The sequence below is a fragment of the Exophiala spinifera genome (genome assembly GCF_000836115.1).
Source record: "Exophiala spinifera strain CBS 89968 unplaced genomic scaffold supercont1.2, whole genome shotgun sequence".
Classification (NCBI taxonomy): Eukaryota; Fungi; Ascomycota; class Eurotiomycetes; order Chaetothyriales; family Herpotrichiellaceae; genus Exophiala; species Exophiala spinifera.
Window position 1 is genome coordinate 2,880,802 of NW_015622514.1, and position 18,048 is coordinate 2,898,849.

At 51.2% G+C, this 18,048-nt stretch overlaps 7 protein-coding genes across 7 annotated transcripts; 3 read left to right on the top strand and 4 right to left on the bottom strand.

The window, feature by feature from the left end:
* Window positions 1-519: 519 nt before the first annotated feature.
* On the bottom strand, window positions 520-1,351 carry PV08_03344 (uncharacterized protein; the record flags this gene model as incomplete). Its single annotated transcript, XM_016377700.1, has 2 exons — window positions 520-1,117; window positions 1,173-1,351. The coding sequence occupies 2 exons, from the start codon at window positions 1,349-1,351 to the stop codon at window positions 520-522; spliced, it is 777 nt and encodes a 258-aa protein (XP_016239270.1).
* Window positions 1,352-1,617: 266 nt separating this feature from the next.
* Window positions 1,618-4,950, top strand: PV08_03345 (uncharacterized protein; the record flags this gene model as incomplete). Its single annotated transcript, XM_016377701.1, has 1 exon — window positions 1,618-4,950. The coding sequence occupies one exon, from the start codon at window positions 1,618-1,620 to the stop codon at window positions 4,948-4,950; it is 3,333 nt and encodes a 1,110-aa protein (XP_016239271.1).
* Window positions 4,951-5,395: 445 nt separating this feature from the next.
* On the bottom strand, window positions 5,396-7,131 carry PV08_03346 (uncharacterized protein; the record flags this gene model as incomplete). Its single annotated transcript, XM_016377702.1, has 2 exons — window positions 5,396-6,481; window positions 6,580-7,131. 2 exons carry the CDS (start codon window positions 7,129-7,131, stop codon window positions 5,396-5,398), a joined length of 1,638 nt encoding a protein of 545 aa, XP_016239272.1.
* Window positions 7,132-8,011: 880 nt separating this feature from the next.
* PV08_03347 (uncharacterized protein) lies at window positions 8,012-8,896 on the top strand (the record flags this gene model as incomplete). The annotated part of the gene is made up of 1 exon (XM_016377703.1): window positions 8,012-8,896. The coding sequence occupies one exon, from the start codon at window positions 8,012-8,014 to the stop codon at window positions 8,894-8,896; it is 885 nt and encodes a 294-aa protein (XP_016239273.1).
* Window positions 8,897-8,976: 80 nt separating this feature from the next.
* PV08_03348 (uncharacterized protein) lies at window positions 8,977-10,520 on the bottom strand (the record flags this gene model as incomplete). The annotated part of the gene is made up of 2 exons (XM_016377704.1): window positions 8,977-10,414; window positions 10,465-10,520. 2 exons carry the CDS (start codon window positions 10,518-10,520, stop codon window positions 8,977-8,979), a joined length of 1,494 nt encoding a protein of 497 aa, XP_016239274.1.
* Window positions 10,521-11,115: 595 nt separating this feature from the next.
* PV08_03349 (uncharacterized protein) lies at window positions 11,116-13,183 on the top strand (the record flags this gene model as incomplete). The annotated part of the gene is made up of 2 exons (XM_016377705.1): window positions 11,116-12,021; window positions 12,086-13,183. 2 exons carry the CDS (start codon window positions 11,116-11,118, stop codon window positions 13,181-13,183), a joined length of 2,004 nt encoding a protein of 667 aa, XP_016239275.1.
* A 1,054-nt stretch (window positions 13,184-14,237) lies between these two features.
* Window positions 14,238-17,187, bottom strand: PV08_03350 (uncharacterized protein; the record flags this gene model as incomplete). Its single annotated transcript, XM_016377706.1, has 2 exons — window positions 14,238-16,754; window positions 16,804-17,187. 2 exons carry the CDS (start codon window positions 17,185-17,187, stop codon window positions 14,238-14,240), a joined length of 2,901 nt encoding a protein of 966 aa, XP_016239276.1.
* Between the last annotated feature and the right edge of the window lie 861 nt (window positions 17,188-18,048).

The window sequence follows — 18,048 nt, forward strand, 5'->3', positions numbered from 1 at the left end:
CAACACTTCATTTCCATGCTTATGACTTGCAAGCAGCGCATGCCGCCCTTGCATCATCAGGAGTTCAGAAGTATCAGCTTTTCCCGCTATTTCCACGTGAGCGGTCGATGAGGTACCTTACAAGGCGTTTACTTGACGATTGCCTCAAAGTCAAAAACAGTTGGAATTGTCCAAAGAGCCTGGCTCGGTAAACAGAATCCTGGCTCCTTTTGCCTGTTGACCCGTGGAGTCTGCAGCGTCTTGATCCAAAGAAGAATGTCGGCAATCAGGGCAAGGTTGTCAACCGGGAAAGCGCAAGCTAAATTGAAGTCTGATTTAGGGAGGCATTTCATACCTGGTTGAGCTGGCGATGCCCATGCGGTGCATGAAGAGCTTCCAGGCTGGAACCTTGAACGTCTGTCGCTTTTTTTCGCGAGTCCTTCGTCCCTTGATCCCTGGTTTGAGCCGACTTTCTGACACGCGAAACGGTCTCTTCTTTTGTGAGGTCGTCGAACACGGCATTGTCGTTGACAGACCGCTTTATTTCCTACTCTGCATAACTTTTGTGCCGTGCTTCCTAATCACATCCTCCATCTTCCGCCTCACTTGTTGGCATCCGTCTACACCAGTAGCTAGCATGCTTTCCATCTTACTGTTCGCTCCACCAATCTGACAGCGGGATTCCATCACTAGCACAGACACTCTGTCCTCCATCCCAGGTTGGCCGGATACAGTAGCAATGGACAAAAATGGTAGCTCCTGCTCCTCTGCAATGTTGAGGTCGAGTATCGGTTCCGGCTTCGCGGACGAGTCGTCGGCGGGCGTGATGTTCCCGCTTGAAATTGCGGCTAAGATTGACGGCATAGGTACGCCTGCATCTACCAGGGCAAGGCTTGCTGCGTTCAGACATGCCACCAGCAAGGCGCCGTCGAGGCTAAGTATGTGAAGAGATATTGAGATTGTTGATCGGGGGTATAAATGTGTGAACAAGTGGCTTTGAAAGGCATTCGAGATGGTGGTCTGTAATTCTTGAACTCGTTTGTCGTTGCGGCTGAAGCGTCGACGGTCCATTTGCGCAAAAGGAGCAATGTTCAGCTCAGTGTCAACTGTAGCGTTATTATTGTCTCGCTGACCTCGTCTATAACGTTGTTAGTATTCCTGGAGAGCCGTTTCTGAATTGGCTTGATGCGTACCCTTCCCTGGGACCCGTCACAGTACAAACAACCATTGTATTTCCCATCGTCAACAAGCTGCTCCCGTCGCTCGAAGGCTGAGTTGATATTGAGGCAGTGATTCTGCGGAGTTCGTTCCATCGTCGGCCATCTTGACGAAGAAGGGTCTGATGGTATGTGGAATGGGTGTCGAGAGGCATTGTGAAGGGCGCGCCTATGAGTGGAAGGGGTGGTAGCTTCTGGCAGGCATGTTTTGTTGTGTTGGTAGTCTTCGATATGAAGCAGCGGTTGGTGTGTTGGTGTTGAAGAAATCCATTGCAGTTTCACGTGCCGTCGCGGAAATTTCGCGCAGGCCGATGTTGAATGAAATCATCGTCGCCCCCGCGTTACTGTTTGCCCGCAGCATGTATTCTGTACCACTGATATCTCACTCCGCCCAACCACAAAGCTGTTCACCTAAATCGCAATGGTGCTCACCGACAGCGAAGACGATGATCTAGACGCGCCACGCGTCAAGCGTCAGGCTACCTGTCTTCCCAAAGCCACGGTCAAGGCCGAGAGGTCTCCCCTGGACGTTCGCCATCTCACTTCGGGCCGCCATGCAGGACGCTCTGATGCAGCCACTCTCAATGATGAAGTGCCTACGCCGAAGCAGCACGGTGCGGTCGCCACTGCTCTCGAGCGTGTACAGTTGGACTCGGATGATGAGCTGAAGTACATGCAGTCAGAAGACGAGAGATTTAAAAATCGTGAGAAAAAGGCTAAAAAGAGAGCGCTCAAGTCTTCTCACAGAGCGAGACAGGCAGAGAAAGCGAGACATCGACAGCCAGGATCGAATAAAGCCGGTGTCAATACTGGCGTCGGTATACGAGGTCTCCAGAAGAAGCGCAAACGAGTCCAGAACTATGACGACTCCGATTCGGATGCCGACCTCATGGAATGGACCATGCCGGACTATGTCAAGGATCGTCGAAGTAAGTTTGACAGACGAACTAAAGAATTGAAACAAGGTGGTTTGTGGTTACCACCCACTTACGACGACGTCTACTTCTCGGACGATGAGAATCTTCAGCAATTGAGAGAAAGACCAGAGTTTCCCGCTTCTACAGCCAGCAGAGAGTACAAAGATATCCAATTGCCATACTCCCTCGGCCTAATACCTGCCCCAATAGCTCAATTTTTGCGTGACTACCAAGTTAAGGGCGTGGCTTTCTTGCATGAATTGTTTGTCTACCAAAAAGGAGGAATCCTTGGTGACGATATGGGCCTCGGGAAGACCGTACAGGTGATATCATTCTTGACCGCGGCCTATGGCAAAACTGGTGACGAACGAGACAAGAAGAGAATGCGCAAGATGAGGCGAGCAAACCAGAAATACCCCAGGACGTTGATCATTTGTCCCGGCACTTTAATGGAAAATTGGAAAGACGAGTTCAGACGCTGGGGATGGTGGCACGTGGATACATATCATGGTGGCGCTTCTCGTCGGCAGGAGGTGTTCTCGCAAGCCCACGCAGGCATGTTAGAGGTAATGATCACAACGTACCATACCTACCGCACACACAAGGAGGAGATCAATCTGGTTGAGTGGGATTGTGTTGTTGCGGACGAATGTCACCAGATCAAAGAGCGCAAATCCGAAATCACAAAAGCCATGGCCGATGTCAACGCCCTGTGTCGCATCGGATTGACCGGAACAGCTATCCAGAACAAATACGAAGAGTTGTGGGTGCTACTCAACTGGACTAATCCTGGTAAACTTGGTCCGATAACGACCTGGAAGGAGACGATTTGCATACCACTAAAGCTGGGCCAGAGCCACAATGCTTCGAATTATGAGCTTGCTCGGGCGAGAAGGACGGCGAAGATGCTTGTCACTAACCTCTTACCGCAATTCTTCTTGCGACGCACGAAAGCCCTCATAAAAGCCCAACTTCCCAAAAAGACCGATCGTGTGGTGTTTTGTCCATTGACACCCACACAGGCGAAAGCTTATCAGAATTTTCTGGACAGCGATATCGTATCTTACATCAGAGACAGCGGCCAGCCTTGTGAATGTGGCAGCGGCAAGAAGGCTGGTTGGTGCTGCAACATGGTGCTGGAAGACGGATCTCCCTGGCAGCATTGGGTATTTCCTGCAATAGCCAACCTTCAGAAGATATCGAATCATCTAGCCAGCCTAATCCCTCAAGGCAGCGATTCGAGCGAGAAACAGGCGAAAGACCTCGACATGCTCGAGATCGCAATGCCCGATCAATGGCGGGAACTGTACAAAACTCGCGACAGCATTCTGCACACCGGTAATCCCGAATATTGTGGAAAATGGAGGGTCTTGAAGAAACTACTCACCTTTTGGCATGATCAGGGTGACAACAAGGTGCTTATATTTTCGCACAGCGTCCGGCTCCTACGCATGCTTCTCAACTTGTTCATCAGTACGCAATTCAACGTGAAGTACCTCGACGGTAGTATGGCGTATGAAGATCGATATCAAACGGTCAAAGAATTCAACACGGATCCTACTCAATTCGTGTTCCTGATCAGTACGAAAGCCGGCGGTGTAGGACTGAATATCACCTCTGCTAATAAGGTCGTAATTGTAGATCCAAATTGGAACCCGAGCTTTGACTTGCAAGCACAAGATCGCGCGTACAGAATCGGACAGACCCGCGACGTCGAAGTGTTTCGCCTTGTCAGTCAGGGCACAATGGAAGAAATCGTGTATGCACGTCAGATCTACAAACAGCAGCAAGCCAACATCGGATACAACGCAACTTCGGAGCGACGATATTTCCAAGGCGTCCAAGACCGCAAAGATCAAAAGGGTGAGATTTTCGGCCTTCAGAATCTCTTCGCCTACCAGAATGAAAACCAAGTCCTTCGAGATATTGTGAACAAGACAAACGTCGCAGAGTCTAAGGCTGGAGTCCGTGTCGCGAGTCTCGAATTTGAGGAGCATGACTCGGACTCGTCGGACGGCGAGGGGCGAGATGAAGACCGCCTCATTAAGACGGAGGAGAAGGAAGACGCGGCCATGTCTCAACTCGCAGCTGAGATTATCGGCGACGACAAACCTCGTCGGGGCAAGGCCAATAAGCCTTCTTCATTCCGAGCCGAAGATACCCCAAGAAGGACTGACCCCGTCCAAGCCATCCTGTCATCTGTGGGCGTTTCGTACACGCATGAGAACAGCGAAGTCATCGGCACTTCCAAGGTAGAGGAGTACCTGTCCAAGCGGGCCGAGAAGGCTGTGGGTGACGCCGACTGGGCCCCACGAGAGCAATTGACGAAAGTGTTCGAGGACGAGTCACAGTCGCAGCCACAGCGCAATTTAGTCGGACCCAGCGACGATAATGGGTACACTGAAGACAGAATCGTCACTCCAGACGGAGAGGTTCGGTACAGGTTCAGACCGCCTACGCCTGTTAAACGACGGCAATTCTGCAGCATGGCGCGCTGGGCGGGATACGATGATGTGGTCTGGTTTGCTCTCGCCGTCGAGAGCTGGACGCAGGCCAAGCGGAGAGAGTGTCTTGATCGATTCTATCATGCGAGACGGGACGTCCTGGCTGGACTGGTCAAGCAGGAAGAATTCTACCATGGCGACGTCAAGCAAGAAGAGGTTGATCTGAAAAGGGAAAAGGAAGAAGAAAGAGATGGTGACGAAGATGAAGGAAAAGAAAAAGCCAAGCTCGAAGAGAAGCTCATCGTGGACGAAGTCAAGCGCGACGAGGCAAAGTGGATTGACATTGAGGCCGAGACCGAGACAGAGTCAGAGAGTGAGGACGACGAACTCTGATTGATTGACTGACGCATGAATCGCGGGCGATGATGAGACGGTACGATGACTTTATGATATTATGATGTTCCACGAGTTTGAGTTAGTGATACCCCCCTCTTTGAGAGAGTTTTCTTGTTTTGGACAGATATCAGCTCTCTGTCAGGCGTAGTCTTTTCGACTTTCGGCTTGTTAGGCAGCAAGCTCTAGATATCTAGATGTTTGACACGAACAATAGATCTATGGCGCGGAAAGTTCCTGCTTTAGTAGAGTGTGTATTGAACAACGTCGTCTCATATAGTACGTATCTTGTGAGAGGATGGCGCGTCGTCTACCAAGAGTGGGCACAACACAGCACAGCGACTGTGCAAAGATGACATGCGTCCAGGGCAATCCTTCTCAAGGTCAAGGTACGAGAGAGTCCTCGGGTACCGCTTTGCGAAGTTCCAAGTCCAAGAAAACAAAGCTATGTGTGCTGAGCAACTTCCCCACTCCCGAGCTCGTCGTCAGCGACGTGAGTTCCTTCGATCCTGTAAGACTTGAACCGCTTGGTAGGCACTTTAAGCTGGAACATCAAATCTAGCTCTTCAAAAGTCCGGCCTCCGGTCTCGGGCAGGAAGAAGTAACACCAAGCCATGTTGAGCAGACCAAGCCCGGCGAACAGGAATCCGAGCTTCCCGCCCCAATTGGCGCCGTTGATGTCGAGGGCGTAAGGGATCCCGACCGCCGTGATGATGGAGGTGATTGTCACGGTGACGTTCGACAGGGCGATCGTGGTGCCTCGGAGCTTGACGGCGGATACCTCGGACATGACGGTGAAGCACAACGGGCCGACTGTGAGGTCGTACATGAAGGTGGTTATGACCATGAGCGCGCACATGGCCCACACGGGGCCGGCGTTGTGGTGAGGCACCGCGCCCAAGATGCCGATAAGGAGACACATGGACGCGATGCCCGTCGTGCCCCAGAGATAGATGGTGCGTCGGCCAGCGTATGAGATCAGCACGTACGACAACAGGGTGCCCACGAAGCCCATGCACGTCAAACCAATGTTCATGGAGAACGAATCCGACTCTTTCAGGCCGGCAATCTGCATAAAGTAGACGGCGTAGTTGATGAACAAAATGTTGCCGCAGAGTGCTTGGATGTTGAAGACCTGGCACGAGATCAAGGTGCGGCGCAGGTTGGTGCCCCTGAAGCATTCCAAAAAGTGCACTTTCTCTTTCGCGCTCTCTTCGAGCCGGAGTGTCTCCTTGATGTTTGCGATTTGGCAGTCAATATCCACCTGTCCAGTCGTGAGACGCTGCAGGGACTTTCTGGCGTCGTCGTCGCGGCCGTTCTTGCAAAGCCAGTACGCCGGCGTGGGGAGGAAGAAAACCACGGCCAGGACACAGAGGGGAAGGATCCACTGGAGGGAAAATGGGATCTTATACGACCACTTGCTGTCGATCGTGCTGGTGCCTTTCAGTACGCCTGAAGCGACTAGCTGACCGATGACAAAGGAAATGTTGATAAAGGCTGCGATAACACCTCGTGCGGCAACAGGAGCGACCTGCGATGAATGTGAGCGAGTATCTTTTCAGAAGCCAATAACTTTTTGCGTAGCCGGAGCTCGATTGACCTGGATAAAAAGGCAGGGACACAACTTACGTCTCCAATATAGGCATTTGCAAGGACTGGGTAAGCACCAAGGACAAGCCCATTGAGCAGCTCACCGACAAAAAGCAGAGCTGGACCTTGACTGAAGAACTGTAGGAAGATGAAACCTATGGATGCTGTCGATGCGGCTGCTAAGCAGATCCGTGGGCCAAACTTGTCGTATGCCATTCCTGCGGTGAGCGAGCCGGGCATTGATCCAAGCATTGCTGCGTAGTTGAATGCAGACAGCCACGACGGTGCGACTTGGTATTCCCCATTGACGAGTCTCCCATATGTGCGTGTGAAAGGCGACAGCCCAACCAGGCTGCCGATCAGGGCACCGTCAAAGCCGCAGAGGATTACGGACAAGTTGACGAAGGCCGCCCATAGAAGTGCCGGGCGATAATGTTTCACCGCCTGCCAAAACCCAAGGCTGTGCTCGAACCTAGTATGTGCGAGGGACTTCTCAGCTTCATTGAGGGCGCTGATATCGGCAGCACTGAGGGAGCCGACATCAATGTCAGTCTGAGCCACTCCTGTAGTCTTCTTGAGATCAGTCGCCATGTCTGCTTGCTCTGTTCTCCACAGTATCGAGGAAAAGGAAATAAATGGTACGACGTTTTGTCAGCTATTATTGCCTCAGAAGTCTGCCCAGGTTATATAGATATTCACAGTCTGAACGGAAAAGATGGCATGGTCTCGACAGGTCCGTGCTATTTCCTTTTGGGGTAATCTAGCAGTTGCAGGAGAATGCATTGGCAGACACGGCTGGGTATCTTCATAGCAAATGCCTTTGATATTGAAATAGCCTCTCCAAGGTTGGCGAGAACAAGCTATGCAAGCCAGTGGCCCGGCTGGGCCACACGGGCAATTCAGGCAGGACAACTTCCCGGCCCACCGTTTCAAAGATGTCTTGTTATCGCTTGACAGCGTTTGCCTCCGAATAGACGATAACGCCCGCGTGCTTCGCTTGCGTGCTTATCTTGTGGATCTTGAAGCGCATCATAAGGAAGAGATCGGACCTCGAGCTGTATATGGAGTTGGTCGAATCCGGGTGGAAATCTGTGGAGCTGCAGGATGACTGATTCTGTGAGCTAGTCCAATTGCGGGAATTTTAACAGTCAAATAGCAAGCTCCTCCTCCCCGATCGTGTTGCGGTCTGCGGGAAGTGCTGCGGAGATAAACGTCTAGAATATATATCAGATGATATGTCTAGCCCATAAAGGTTTTAATAGCCGTCCGGAGTTGGGGATGGCTGGAGATTTGATATCTCGACGTAATGCTATTGAGCTTGTTGTGAGCTTGGAACAAATTGTCCATCGGGCCCTGCTGAAGAAGTGCCGTATATAACACGCCTGTGGCGGAAGCTATCGGTGTCGTCCAAAGGTCGACTGTGACAATAGAGTTTAGCTCACTGATACAGCTGCGCGGGACACTCCTTACCATGATCGCAACACCCCAGTCACCTCAATTGGTGCACATTACTCTTTCACCCGAGGAACTCGAAAGCAAGCAAATTTCCTCCCATAATTTGCAAAAGGCAATCGAAGCCTTACATCGAGATGGAGCGTGTGCCATCACCAATGCCATTGACCCGGCTCATCTTGATAAGTTGAATGGACGCATGGTCGAGGAGGCACAATTTCTGTACGACAATCCCAAGACTCATCGCAACTTTGGTTCTCGCACAGGGAACATTCAACAGGAGCCAGTGGTTGAGGCCGAATATGTCTTCGACGACATTATCGCAAACCCATGGGCGGTGGCAGTCACAGAGTGCATGCTAGGTCCCAATCCGCATATGAGATTTTACAGCGCCAACACCGCCTTCAAGGCAGACAGTCGCCAGCCTGCGCATGTTGATGTCGATTTTGATTTCCCAAAGATCCCTTTTGGATTTTGTATCAATGTTAATCTCATTGATACGTCGGCTGAGAATGGTGCCACAGAGATCTGGCTTGGCAGCCACACGGATTCTGATCAGTACACGACCTCCGAGAACCGTGAGGACGGAGTTCGCAAAGATTTGCTAGAGGAGCGTCGAAAAATCTCCCCGCCACTCCAGCCCTCGCTGCCGAAAGGATCCTTGATTATCCGGGATTTCAGATTGTGGCATGCTGGCATGCCCAACACAACCGACCAGCCAAGAGTCATGCTCGTGACAATTCACTTCCCAGCATGGTATCGAAGCAACCAGAAGTTTGTCTTGCCAAAAGCCTTACAGGGCAAGATCAATTGGGGTCGACTAGTGCCATGCGTCGAGTGGGTGGACGAAGACTATGATTATCTGCAGGGGAAACATGACCATGATTTCTCACTGCTTCCATGACGAGAGCCGTCATTTCGCGGCTCTCAAAAATAGTGCTCGTATCGCTGGACAGGTCTTTCCTGCCAAAAGTGGATTTTGTATCAACCGAGATCAATATTGCTTCCTTTCTGCTTTAATACATTGATACAGTCGAGTTTACCCACGTCTGCACCAAATAGGGCTTCTCGATCCTTTTGATCCCAGACGTCTTCCATTGCTCGTTTGACGCGGAGTAATGACAATAGTTTGCGGTCATTAAACATGTCGTCAAGCCTTTGGCGGCAGAAGTCCCGCTCAGATGCTTCTAGCGCCTCACATCCTGCCGTGAAGATAGGCCAGGCATGGATGGACAGTAGAGGCGAGGTGATTGCTGTGGATCTCAGGGCCTCAACGCACTGCTTGACGTGATACAATGTGCGGGGGTCAGGTGCGCCGATATCATCGATCACACGATACAGGTAAATGAATGCGGCATGACGAAACGCCTCGGCGGTATTGAACCAGTCTGCATCCTTACGTGGTGAATTCCAGCTCTCCAGTTGAGTCTCCAGGAGTGAGCCACTAATGCGAATGAATGAGTCGCTAGTCGCTTCATCAGTATCTTCGACTGAGTTCTGAGATATGAGCTTCTTCCGCGGCTGAAGTTCACTGATCTGGGAAATGATCTCCAATAGCGGCTCAATACTTCCAAGAAATGCGTCCGAGTCCGAGGCTGGCGGGCAATCATGATTCAGAAGGGGGCGGTCACTTCGCGTGATTGAGGACATGACATCGTGATATTTGAATAAGCTTTCCAGGAATCGACCACAGGAGTCCGGATTGTTGGCGAGACGATGCCTCTTCGCGATGATGTACTTGGCGCCAACTAGATGATCTGCTCTCGACTCCTGATCCGAAGCAAACATCTGGCTTAGCTGCATCAACAATACCGCCGCTAGAGTGGGATTGGAAAGAGCTTCGTTTTCGTCGCTCAGAGCTTCATTCAAGTTTCGAAGTGCAAGTCCTTGGTAGCGCAGAATCAGTTGCTGGTCCTGTGGTTGATTCACAAGAAGGGAGAGATGCTTTGCAGCACAGAGAAGCATAGTGTAACGTAGTGAGCCATTGTCATAGGCCATGGGGATGAAGTGTCTCTGGAAGGGGTTGACTTCGGCCTTGGAGGTCACAGACAGCAAAGGGGCTACAACTGTAGTCCAATGGTGCAAGTGGCGATATTCCTCGACTCGTAGTCCTTGGGCCATACTAGCAGGGCTGCTGTGAGGCGACAACAGTTCTCTCGGCACCACGTCCACCGCATCTTCCGACTTTATTGATTGAGGTGCGGGCCCTGTGCTGGTGGTAGATGGCGTTGCAAAGTGATAACGCAGACCGGAAGTTGGGGCCTCTTCTGAGGTCTGCTTTCGTTTCCTGCTACGTCCACCTGATTCTGGGGTTGCAGTATCGCGCCATACCAGTCGAGGGGCATAGCCTTCGCAGGCGATCTTGAGCCTTGTGCAGCGCCCACAGGCTGGCTTGACTTCATCACACTTATATCCAGCTTGCCTTGAAAGAGTTAGCCTCTAGCAAATAAGGATTCGAAGAAGGCGACTTACCTGCATGTCCAACACCCGGTCCTTGTTCTAGAGAACTTCCGTCGTCCGGGTATCATTGGCGTCACTGTCGAGAGGCTGGCCCTGAGTTACGGATAGTGTGTGTATGTACAGTTGAAAGGCAGTGGCATCGGATCACATTACGATGCATGATGGTCGTCCAGAACTAGAGTGACGAGGAGTAAGAGAATCAAAGCTGGGGCACAAGGCGGGATGAGGCCAATCGACGCCAAGCCCGGCCAGACCTTTGGCTAGAGATCATCACGAGATCCGCTGTAACCGCCAGTATGACGAAAATGCATACTCTGCATTCATATCAAATTCGCCTGTAGGAGACCCTGGCACGCGCAAAAGAGGGCGTATATTGACAATGCATTGCGAAAGAGTGCCAAAGCCAATCCCTCGCCTGGGTATGTACGCGTTCTTTGGGCGACTTCGGTGGCTCGCCCTCGCTTAGTCGCTTAGTCATCCAGCTCGACGTCACGTCTCTTGCTCTGCCTTCTGTGACTGTATCTCAACCCGACAAGAATCCAGACCTACATCACTTCATCTTTTGTAGGCCTGTGGATCTGCGCAGGGTAGGCTGCAAGCCTCCAGAGCAACACTGGGGAGCAATCTCGACACCTGACATGCCCGCAACAGCGTGCCGCGACAATGCCGGACTTGGGACAACAAGGCTGGCAGGAACTGCAGGAGCCGTCTCGGAAACAATGTCCTAAGCTATTCTATAACCTGAACACAGATGGCGAATGCCTGAATTTGTTGATGACCGATTTGATCTCGGTATGGGAGAGCTCCCTCGACAAATACGACATCATAGGTGAAGCGGCCCGTCAACACACGAGCATCGATCCGTCAGTATCCTCTGATCAATTCGACGTCCTCTTGACCAAAATCGCCAAGAGCTTGAAAGATGGCGAGAATGTCCTTTCTAAACAAGTAATCAGAAACTCGCAAGTCCTCATCCTAAGTACAAAGTTGGATCTTCCCAAGCCGCTGAAACGGCTTGAATGGACCTTCAAACTCACCCCTCAAGACGCGTCAGAGATGGCAGAACGCATCCTTCGCCCCAGCCTGCATGAAGTCGCAGTTTCGCAAGACAAGATCAAGTCACTTATTCGTGCCATCAAGGACAAGGACCACATCATCTCTCGACTGCTCGAAAGAATCGGCAGCTCCTCTATTGATTTGAGCTTAGTTTTCCCTGGGATTACGGGAATGGCACGGCGAGGAGCACAAGTCACAGTTACAGATGCCAAGAAGCACGTTCCGGGGATGGCACCTTTCGACGAGAAACTGTGGACTAAGCAGTTCGCCAATGATGACGGCTATGAAGGTGCCGACCGCACTGGCCTGGGAAATCTTGTCCGTGGCTGCGAGAAGTGTTTTGCCCATTCGAAGGCCGAGCACGAGGGCTGGGTCAAAGAGTTATCTTCGCCTACGAAGAAGGAGGTCGCCGGGTCAAAGAAAACTGAGCGGCCAAAGTCAACTGCGTCCAGGGATATTCGAGGAGAGAGTAAATCAAACGATGAGTCTACCGATTCCGATGACGAATTCGAGGTACGTGATCTAATCCGTGGAGGGTCATGTGGCGTCGTCATTGCTAATGCCGAGCTCGCCTCAGAGACAACCTACACCTCCTGCCCTCAGATCCAGAGGAGGTCCCACTACCAAGCCATTAGCAACCCCAATGCCCGAGCCAGACGAGGAAGACGAAGGCGAAGAACGCACAGCCAATCGAGGAAAGCTCTCAAAGATAGGCAGACTAGGTCGCCGCAATGCAACGAAGTCGTTTGGTCACACAGAATCGAGGAGCGAATCACCTTCACCTGATAGAACAAATGGATCTTCGCCACCGCGCCGTGGTTCTGACAGTTCAACGTCTACGGCCACCGCAACCGAGGATGAGGACGAGGAAGTCAAACCGCTGTCCAAAGCGCGAGGGTCGGAGTCTACAATTGGTGCCCTAAGATCAAAGCAGCCATTGCGAAAATCTCCATCTCCATCGCCGTCGCCCACACGACATGCTTCAAAGGAGAAGAATCATTATCGCTCCCCTCCCTCTGCTCAAACAGACGATTCCTCTGAGCTCGATCTCGACGCGTCGCCTTCCCCGGCCAAACCTCAGCCACGCCAGCACCATCGCCTTGGACGTCTCGGTGCCAAATCCGCAACAACGTCGTCAGGAGAAAGAGACGCAGATACTTCGTCCCGTGGACAATCCAATCTGAAGAATGGCAACAACAGCAACGACCCATCGGGTTCCGAGTCGGATTCTCAATCCAAGCCCGGAACGCAAACCACACCGCGGCGGCGAAAACTAGGGCGGATCGGGGCACACAAACAATCCACTCAAGCACAGCCAAGCTCCTCGCCTTCCGCATCCTCAGCAGGACCACAATCCAACTCGTCTCGCAAGACGAAGGGTAACAAGCAAACTTCCGAAGACAATGATAACGGCAGTGACAATGACTCGGATGCCACAAACTCACCTTCTCCATCTACCACGCGACTTCGCTCAAGGGATGTAGCACCTCGTCATTCCAAGGACAAGGACACGAGCAAGGTCGAATCTGAACCTCCATCACACCCTCACGGTAAAAGGGACTCGCCGTCCCCCGCAAAGGAAGAGACGGTGGAAGAAAAGGCCAATCGCAGACGAATGGAACTCAAGCGCACTATAGCTGCGAACGCTGGTGCGAAGAAGAAGCGACGCTTCTGAATCGAGTCGAGTCCAATCAAATCCAAAACCAAATCAAAGATTATCTCCCTACAGCCTGCCTGTCTCTATTGGTACCTTATCTGGTCCTTTTTCAAATTGGTCTTAACTCACTTAATTTGACCTGGTGAGGCTGGGTTGGGTTCTCAGGAATTATACGGAGCAACTAACCAAGTACCTACCTTTCCTTCTTACTTACCTAGACGCTTCCTCGTCGGGTAGGGGTAGGGGTAGCGGTAGTGGTAGTGGTAGTGGTAGGCTTTGTAAAGTGACATTACTGCCATGTTGCCTTATTCCCTTGTTATAACCTCATTGCATTTTTGAACCCTGTGTACCTATATATTCCTATCTGGGTACCTGTGTAGGAATGAGGGCACCTAGATACCTGGGTGAGCATCTTTGTTTGCCCCTGTCTCCCTCGTCACCTCTCCTGACTGTTTTTTTGTCTGTCTCTGTGCCGCGCAGCTTCAAGGCGATGGATGCCTTCCGACAACGAAATTTTAATATTCAGCTCGAATAATTCAACCAACCAACCAACCAAACCGGAATTCTTTTTTGAAACCGAGATCCCACAATTCCCTCCTGACACGAGACTGACATGGAAAGGGGAGAATAAAATGAAACAGTGAGAGATACAGAGATAGAGAGAGGGTGGGAACATTGTAAGTTTTTTTTGGGGTGTCTCCAATACAAAAACAAATTGCCTCTCTGTCATGATGGTCGTCGCAAGTCATCGTACTGGTTTCTCATCCCCAGACATTCTTTGTGTATGTGCGCGTGAGCGTTTCCCATTTCCGTTGCTAAAGAGTCCGTTTTTCCTCCCATGTTCTTGCAGAGTGAATAGTGAGGCAATTGGATGCCGACAAACTCTAACTTGTCCCAGTCTCATCAAAGACAAACCCAAAAGGTTCCAAATTTTGTGCAAGAAGGATCTAATAAGTCCCCCCCTCAAATCCGAAACTGATTTCCCGAAAGTGAATGAATGATAGTGCGGTCGTAAACTAAGTATGGAGCTCTTTCTTCTCCTTCCCTTCTGAGTCGATTATTATGTCTCGTCTCACGGATGACCTGGAGGCTTACCTCCGTGTCCATGGTCATCCCGAGAGTCTACTGACCTTTGATCATGGTCTCGATCCTCGGTACCCCAGGCCGCCCGCAAGTTACTACTCTGGCTGAAGTTCACCCGCTTGTGACCTTTGACGCCTGGTTTGTCTCGTTTCTTGGCGTGTTCGATTTCTTCCTCGCTGACGCTGGCACTATCGGCTTCTGCTTCCTCCAATGCTTTTTTTGCACGCGTTCTCAATTCGGCAGCTTCGGCTGCAGCCTTTTGAGCTCTAGACTGTTTGCGCCACATGCTCGCATACTTGCCTCCAAGCGTGATAAGCTCTTCATGCGTCCCACTTTCCACGACCGTGCCATGTGACAGGACGAGAATTTGATCAGCATGGACGATTGTACTCAATCGATGAGCAATTATGAGCATTGTACGACCCTCAGCGAGAGTGTTGAATGACTCTTGGATCTTCTCCTCGGTCTCTGTGTCGAGAGCAGCTGTGGCTTCGTCTAGCATGGTGATACGTGGGTTCTTCAAGATAGTCCTTGCAATAGCAACCCTCTGGCGCTCTCCACCTGAAAGTCTCACTCCACGTTCGCCGACTTTTGTGTTGTATCCGTCGGGGAATTCCAGGATGCGATCGTGAATTGATGCAGCCTTGCAGGCGTCAAAAACATCCTCGTCGGTGGCATTTTGATTCGCATACTTGAGGTTGTACATGATTGACTCGTTGAACATGTTGCAGTCTTGAGGCACAACACCAATGAATTTGCGGAGGGAATTGATGGTAACGTCTTGCACATCTTTCCCATCGATCATTATCCGTCCGGATTCCGGGTTGTAGTAGCGGAAGATCAGTCTCATAACCGTGCTCTTTCCTCCACCTGATTCACCAACAAGGGCAGTGGTTGTCCCGGGCGCACATCGGAATGTCAAGCGATCGAGAGCATTGCGTCGCTTGTCGTAGCTGAACGAGACGTTGTCGAAGATAATGTCGCCTGAACAGTCTACCAGCGTCTCTGCGCCTTCTTTGTCAAGCACATGAGGCTGTTCCTTGAACAATTCAAGCATTCTTTCTGCATTAATCAGATTTGATTGAATGGATCGGTAAAATGTTCCGAAAAAGTTCAAGGGACCCTGTAATTGTGCCATATAAGTGATGAGAAGAACAAAGTCACCAACTTTCTGATCACCTTGTGCGACTTCAAAAGCTTCAATGAAACTGGCAATGAGCAGGGCGACCATGAAGAGGGCTCCTTGCACGGTGTTCATGTAAGCCAAAGTGACGTCGACCCAATACTCGAAACTCTGCATGGCTTTGATCGCAGTTCTGTACCGGTTGAACTCATAATCCTCGGCATTGAAGTACTTGACCGTGTCCCAGGAGTGTAGAGAGTCGTTTTTTACCGCCTCCATCTCTCGTTCTGCGTTGACATAATTTCGTCGAAGAGCCACTCGCCACGAGGCAAGTCGTATGGTAACGTAGATATAAAGGAACGTGGTCATGGCCACAACCAAACCCAGGTAAGCATCGAATTTGATGGTGAGATAGACAACGGCGACAACCAGATCGAACACCATAGGGCCAACCTGGAATGTCACCATCTCCAGAAAGGAATTGATGGCACTACCTTTGTTCAATGCTGAAATTAATTCTCCAGTTCTTTTGCCGGTATGGAATTCTGCGCTGAGCCCATGAACATGCTCAAACGCAGCTGTTGAGATAGCTCGATACGAATACTGCTCGACCGGTATCCACAGAATAGATCTTGTGGCTGACAAAATGCCTTGCGAGCCTTGGAGCCACCTAAACACGATGTACAAGGCAATGTCAAGCCATGGTGCATGTACACCTTTGCCGTCGTCTCCAGACAGGGCATTTGTGATTTTACCGACCATAACTGGCACAAAAACATTGATGACTCGTTGTGCGACCATAATGAGGATGCAACTTGCCGCCAGAAGTTGCAACTTGAGAGACTTTTTCGGCCAAAGATATGGTATCAGTAGCACGAAGCCTTTCAAATAAGCATACCAGGTAATGTTTGGGACCTCGGTTGGCTTTGCCCATGCATCAACTTGCTCCTTAGGTTCCGAAGTTGGGCCAGGCGCCCGCGCATGCCCGTTCTCACGATTTCCGGCTTCTGCATCTCCACGAAGTAGCGGCGTTCGCTCACCTTGTGTGGTCGAGCTCGAGTCCTTGGGTTTGCGGGGTTGGATCTTGACACTGAAGTAGACAAGTGAAAGTCCAAGAAGGAAAATAATCCGGACCAGGTAAACAATCACTTCGACAGTTTCCCAGCCTGTTATCGTCTCTCTGAACCTTCCGCCCAGTTGATCACCAACGCGTGGTTCAAAATGAGGGACACTGTAGATCCGCAGGCTTGTGATGACGATCAGAATTTCCATAGGGATAGCAGATAGCCAGGTAAGGAAATGAGCCGCATTTGGCGAGGGCTTTACATCGAGGATAGAAATAAATACAACAAGCCAAAGAAATGTCGAGGCAATAACGTATATCTGTCACTGTCAGTCTGATTCGTCGGGATCTAGACGAGACAACACCTACGACTGCATTTTTGCCCGGCCACCAATTCTCTGCACGATCCACAAGGGTTTCGAACAGGATTATGCCGGCGTTGACGAGGAAAGTCAATACGACTGCAATTTGAGAGACTTTGAAGAAGGTCTTTGTTGCTGGTGGCAAGTCTTTGACCGCCGCAGCTGCTTTGACTTGATTGGCGGATTTGCGACGGATTGGGAGAGGCCTGCCCCCTGGTCCTCGCATCGGATGAATCTTGACTTTGTCTCCATCGTCTGGTGCTGTCCTGATGCCGTGAATGATAAAGGCGAAGACAAAGATGACCAGGAGGATGGCGGGGTACGCGGTTTTAGCTACATTGAGCACCCGTAGAGACGTCTGCAATGCACCCACGTCTGGTTTCCCATGCATGTTCTCCCAAGCCGAGCCACTACCGAGTAAGTTGCCCCAGTGAAAACGAGGATGGCCTCCCAGATATGAAAAGAGATGATGGTTCGACGACTTTGCTCAGTTCAATAACAAGGAAGGCGACGGCGCGCAAAAGTGGCGTATCCAAGATCTGCGCGTGAGTTGAGTGCGGGACAGGCCGCTCGTCTGTGCTGCCTCGGTATCCTGAAAGAAAACTCTGAAAGTCGGATGACCGTTCACCAGCCGTTGAGAAGCTGGACAGCGTCGAGGTCGAGAATGAGCGAGCGACAGAAGTACAAGAAGCCCCAAGGAAATAGAATTAAGAAGAAGAGATGAGGTGCGGCAAGGAAATAGCGAGTGTGGACAAACAGTCAAGTGATGGATGAAGATGTAGAATGTACGTGATGGAATGACGACGTATATGGGAAGAGGCCTTCTGGTGGCGAGCCGGGATGATGGGCTAGTGAGGCCAGGCTCGTTCTCTCTCTCTCTCTCTGAGCCGTCTGAAAGACTGCCTAAGTTACTAGTCTGGGCTGGCAGCTGCGCTGGAGAGACTTCGTGACCTGGAGTAGCTAGCTCGCAGCCTGGACCCGGGTACGAATAGGGTTCGCTTCGCCTCTGTACTGTAGAGTTGGCGCTGAAGTCGCGTGACGGCGCAGTCTGGTAAGAGATCGGTGCCAATGGCGGGTAAGCTGAGTCTGGATTCCGCAGCTGGATTATGGCCTTAGCGGCCTCTTGACTGGCGATGGTGTAGACAGTGGGGGCGACTGGTGGCACAGCTGTTGGTGGAGGCTGAACGGAACGACGCAGCGGATGACGGGCCTGCGAAGCCTAGTTCTGTCACTAGAGACGCTGTCGATGCCT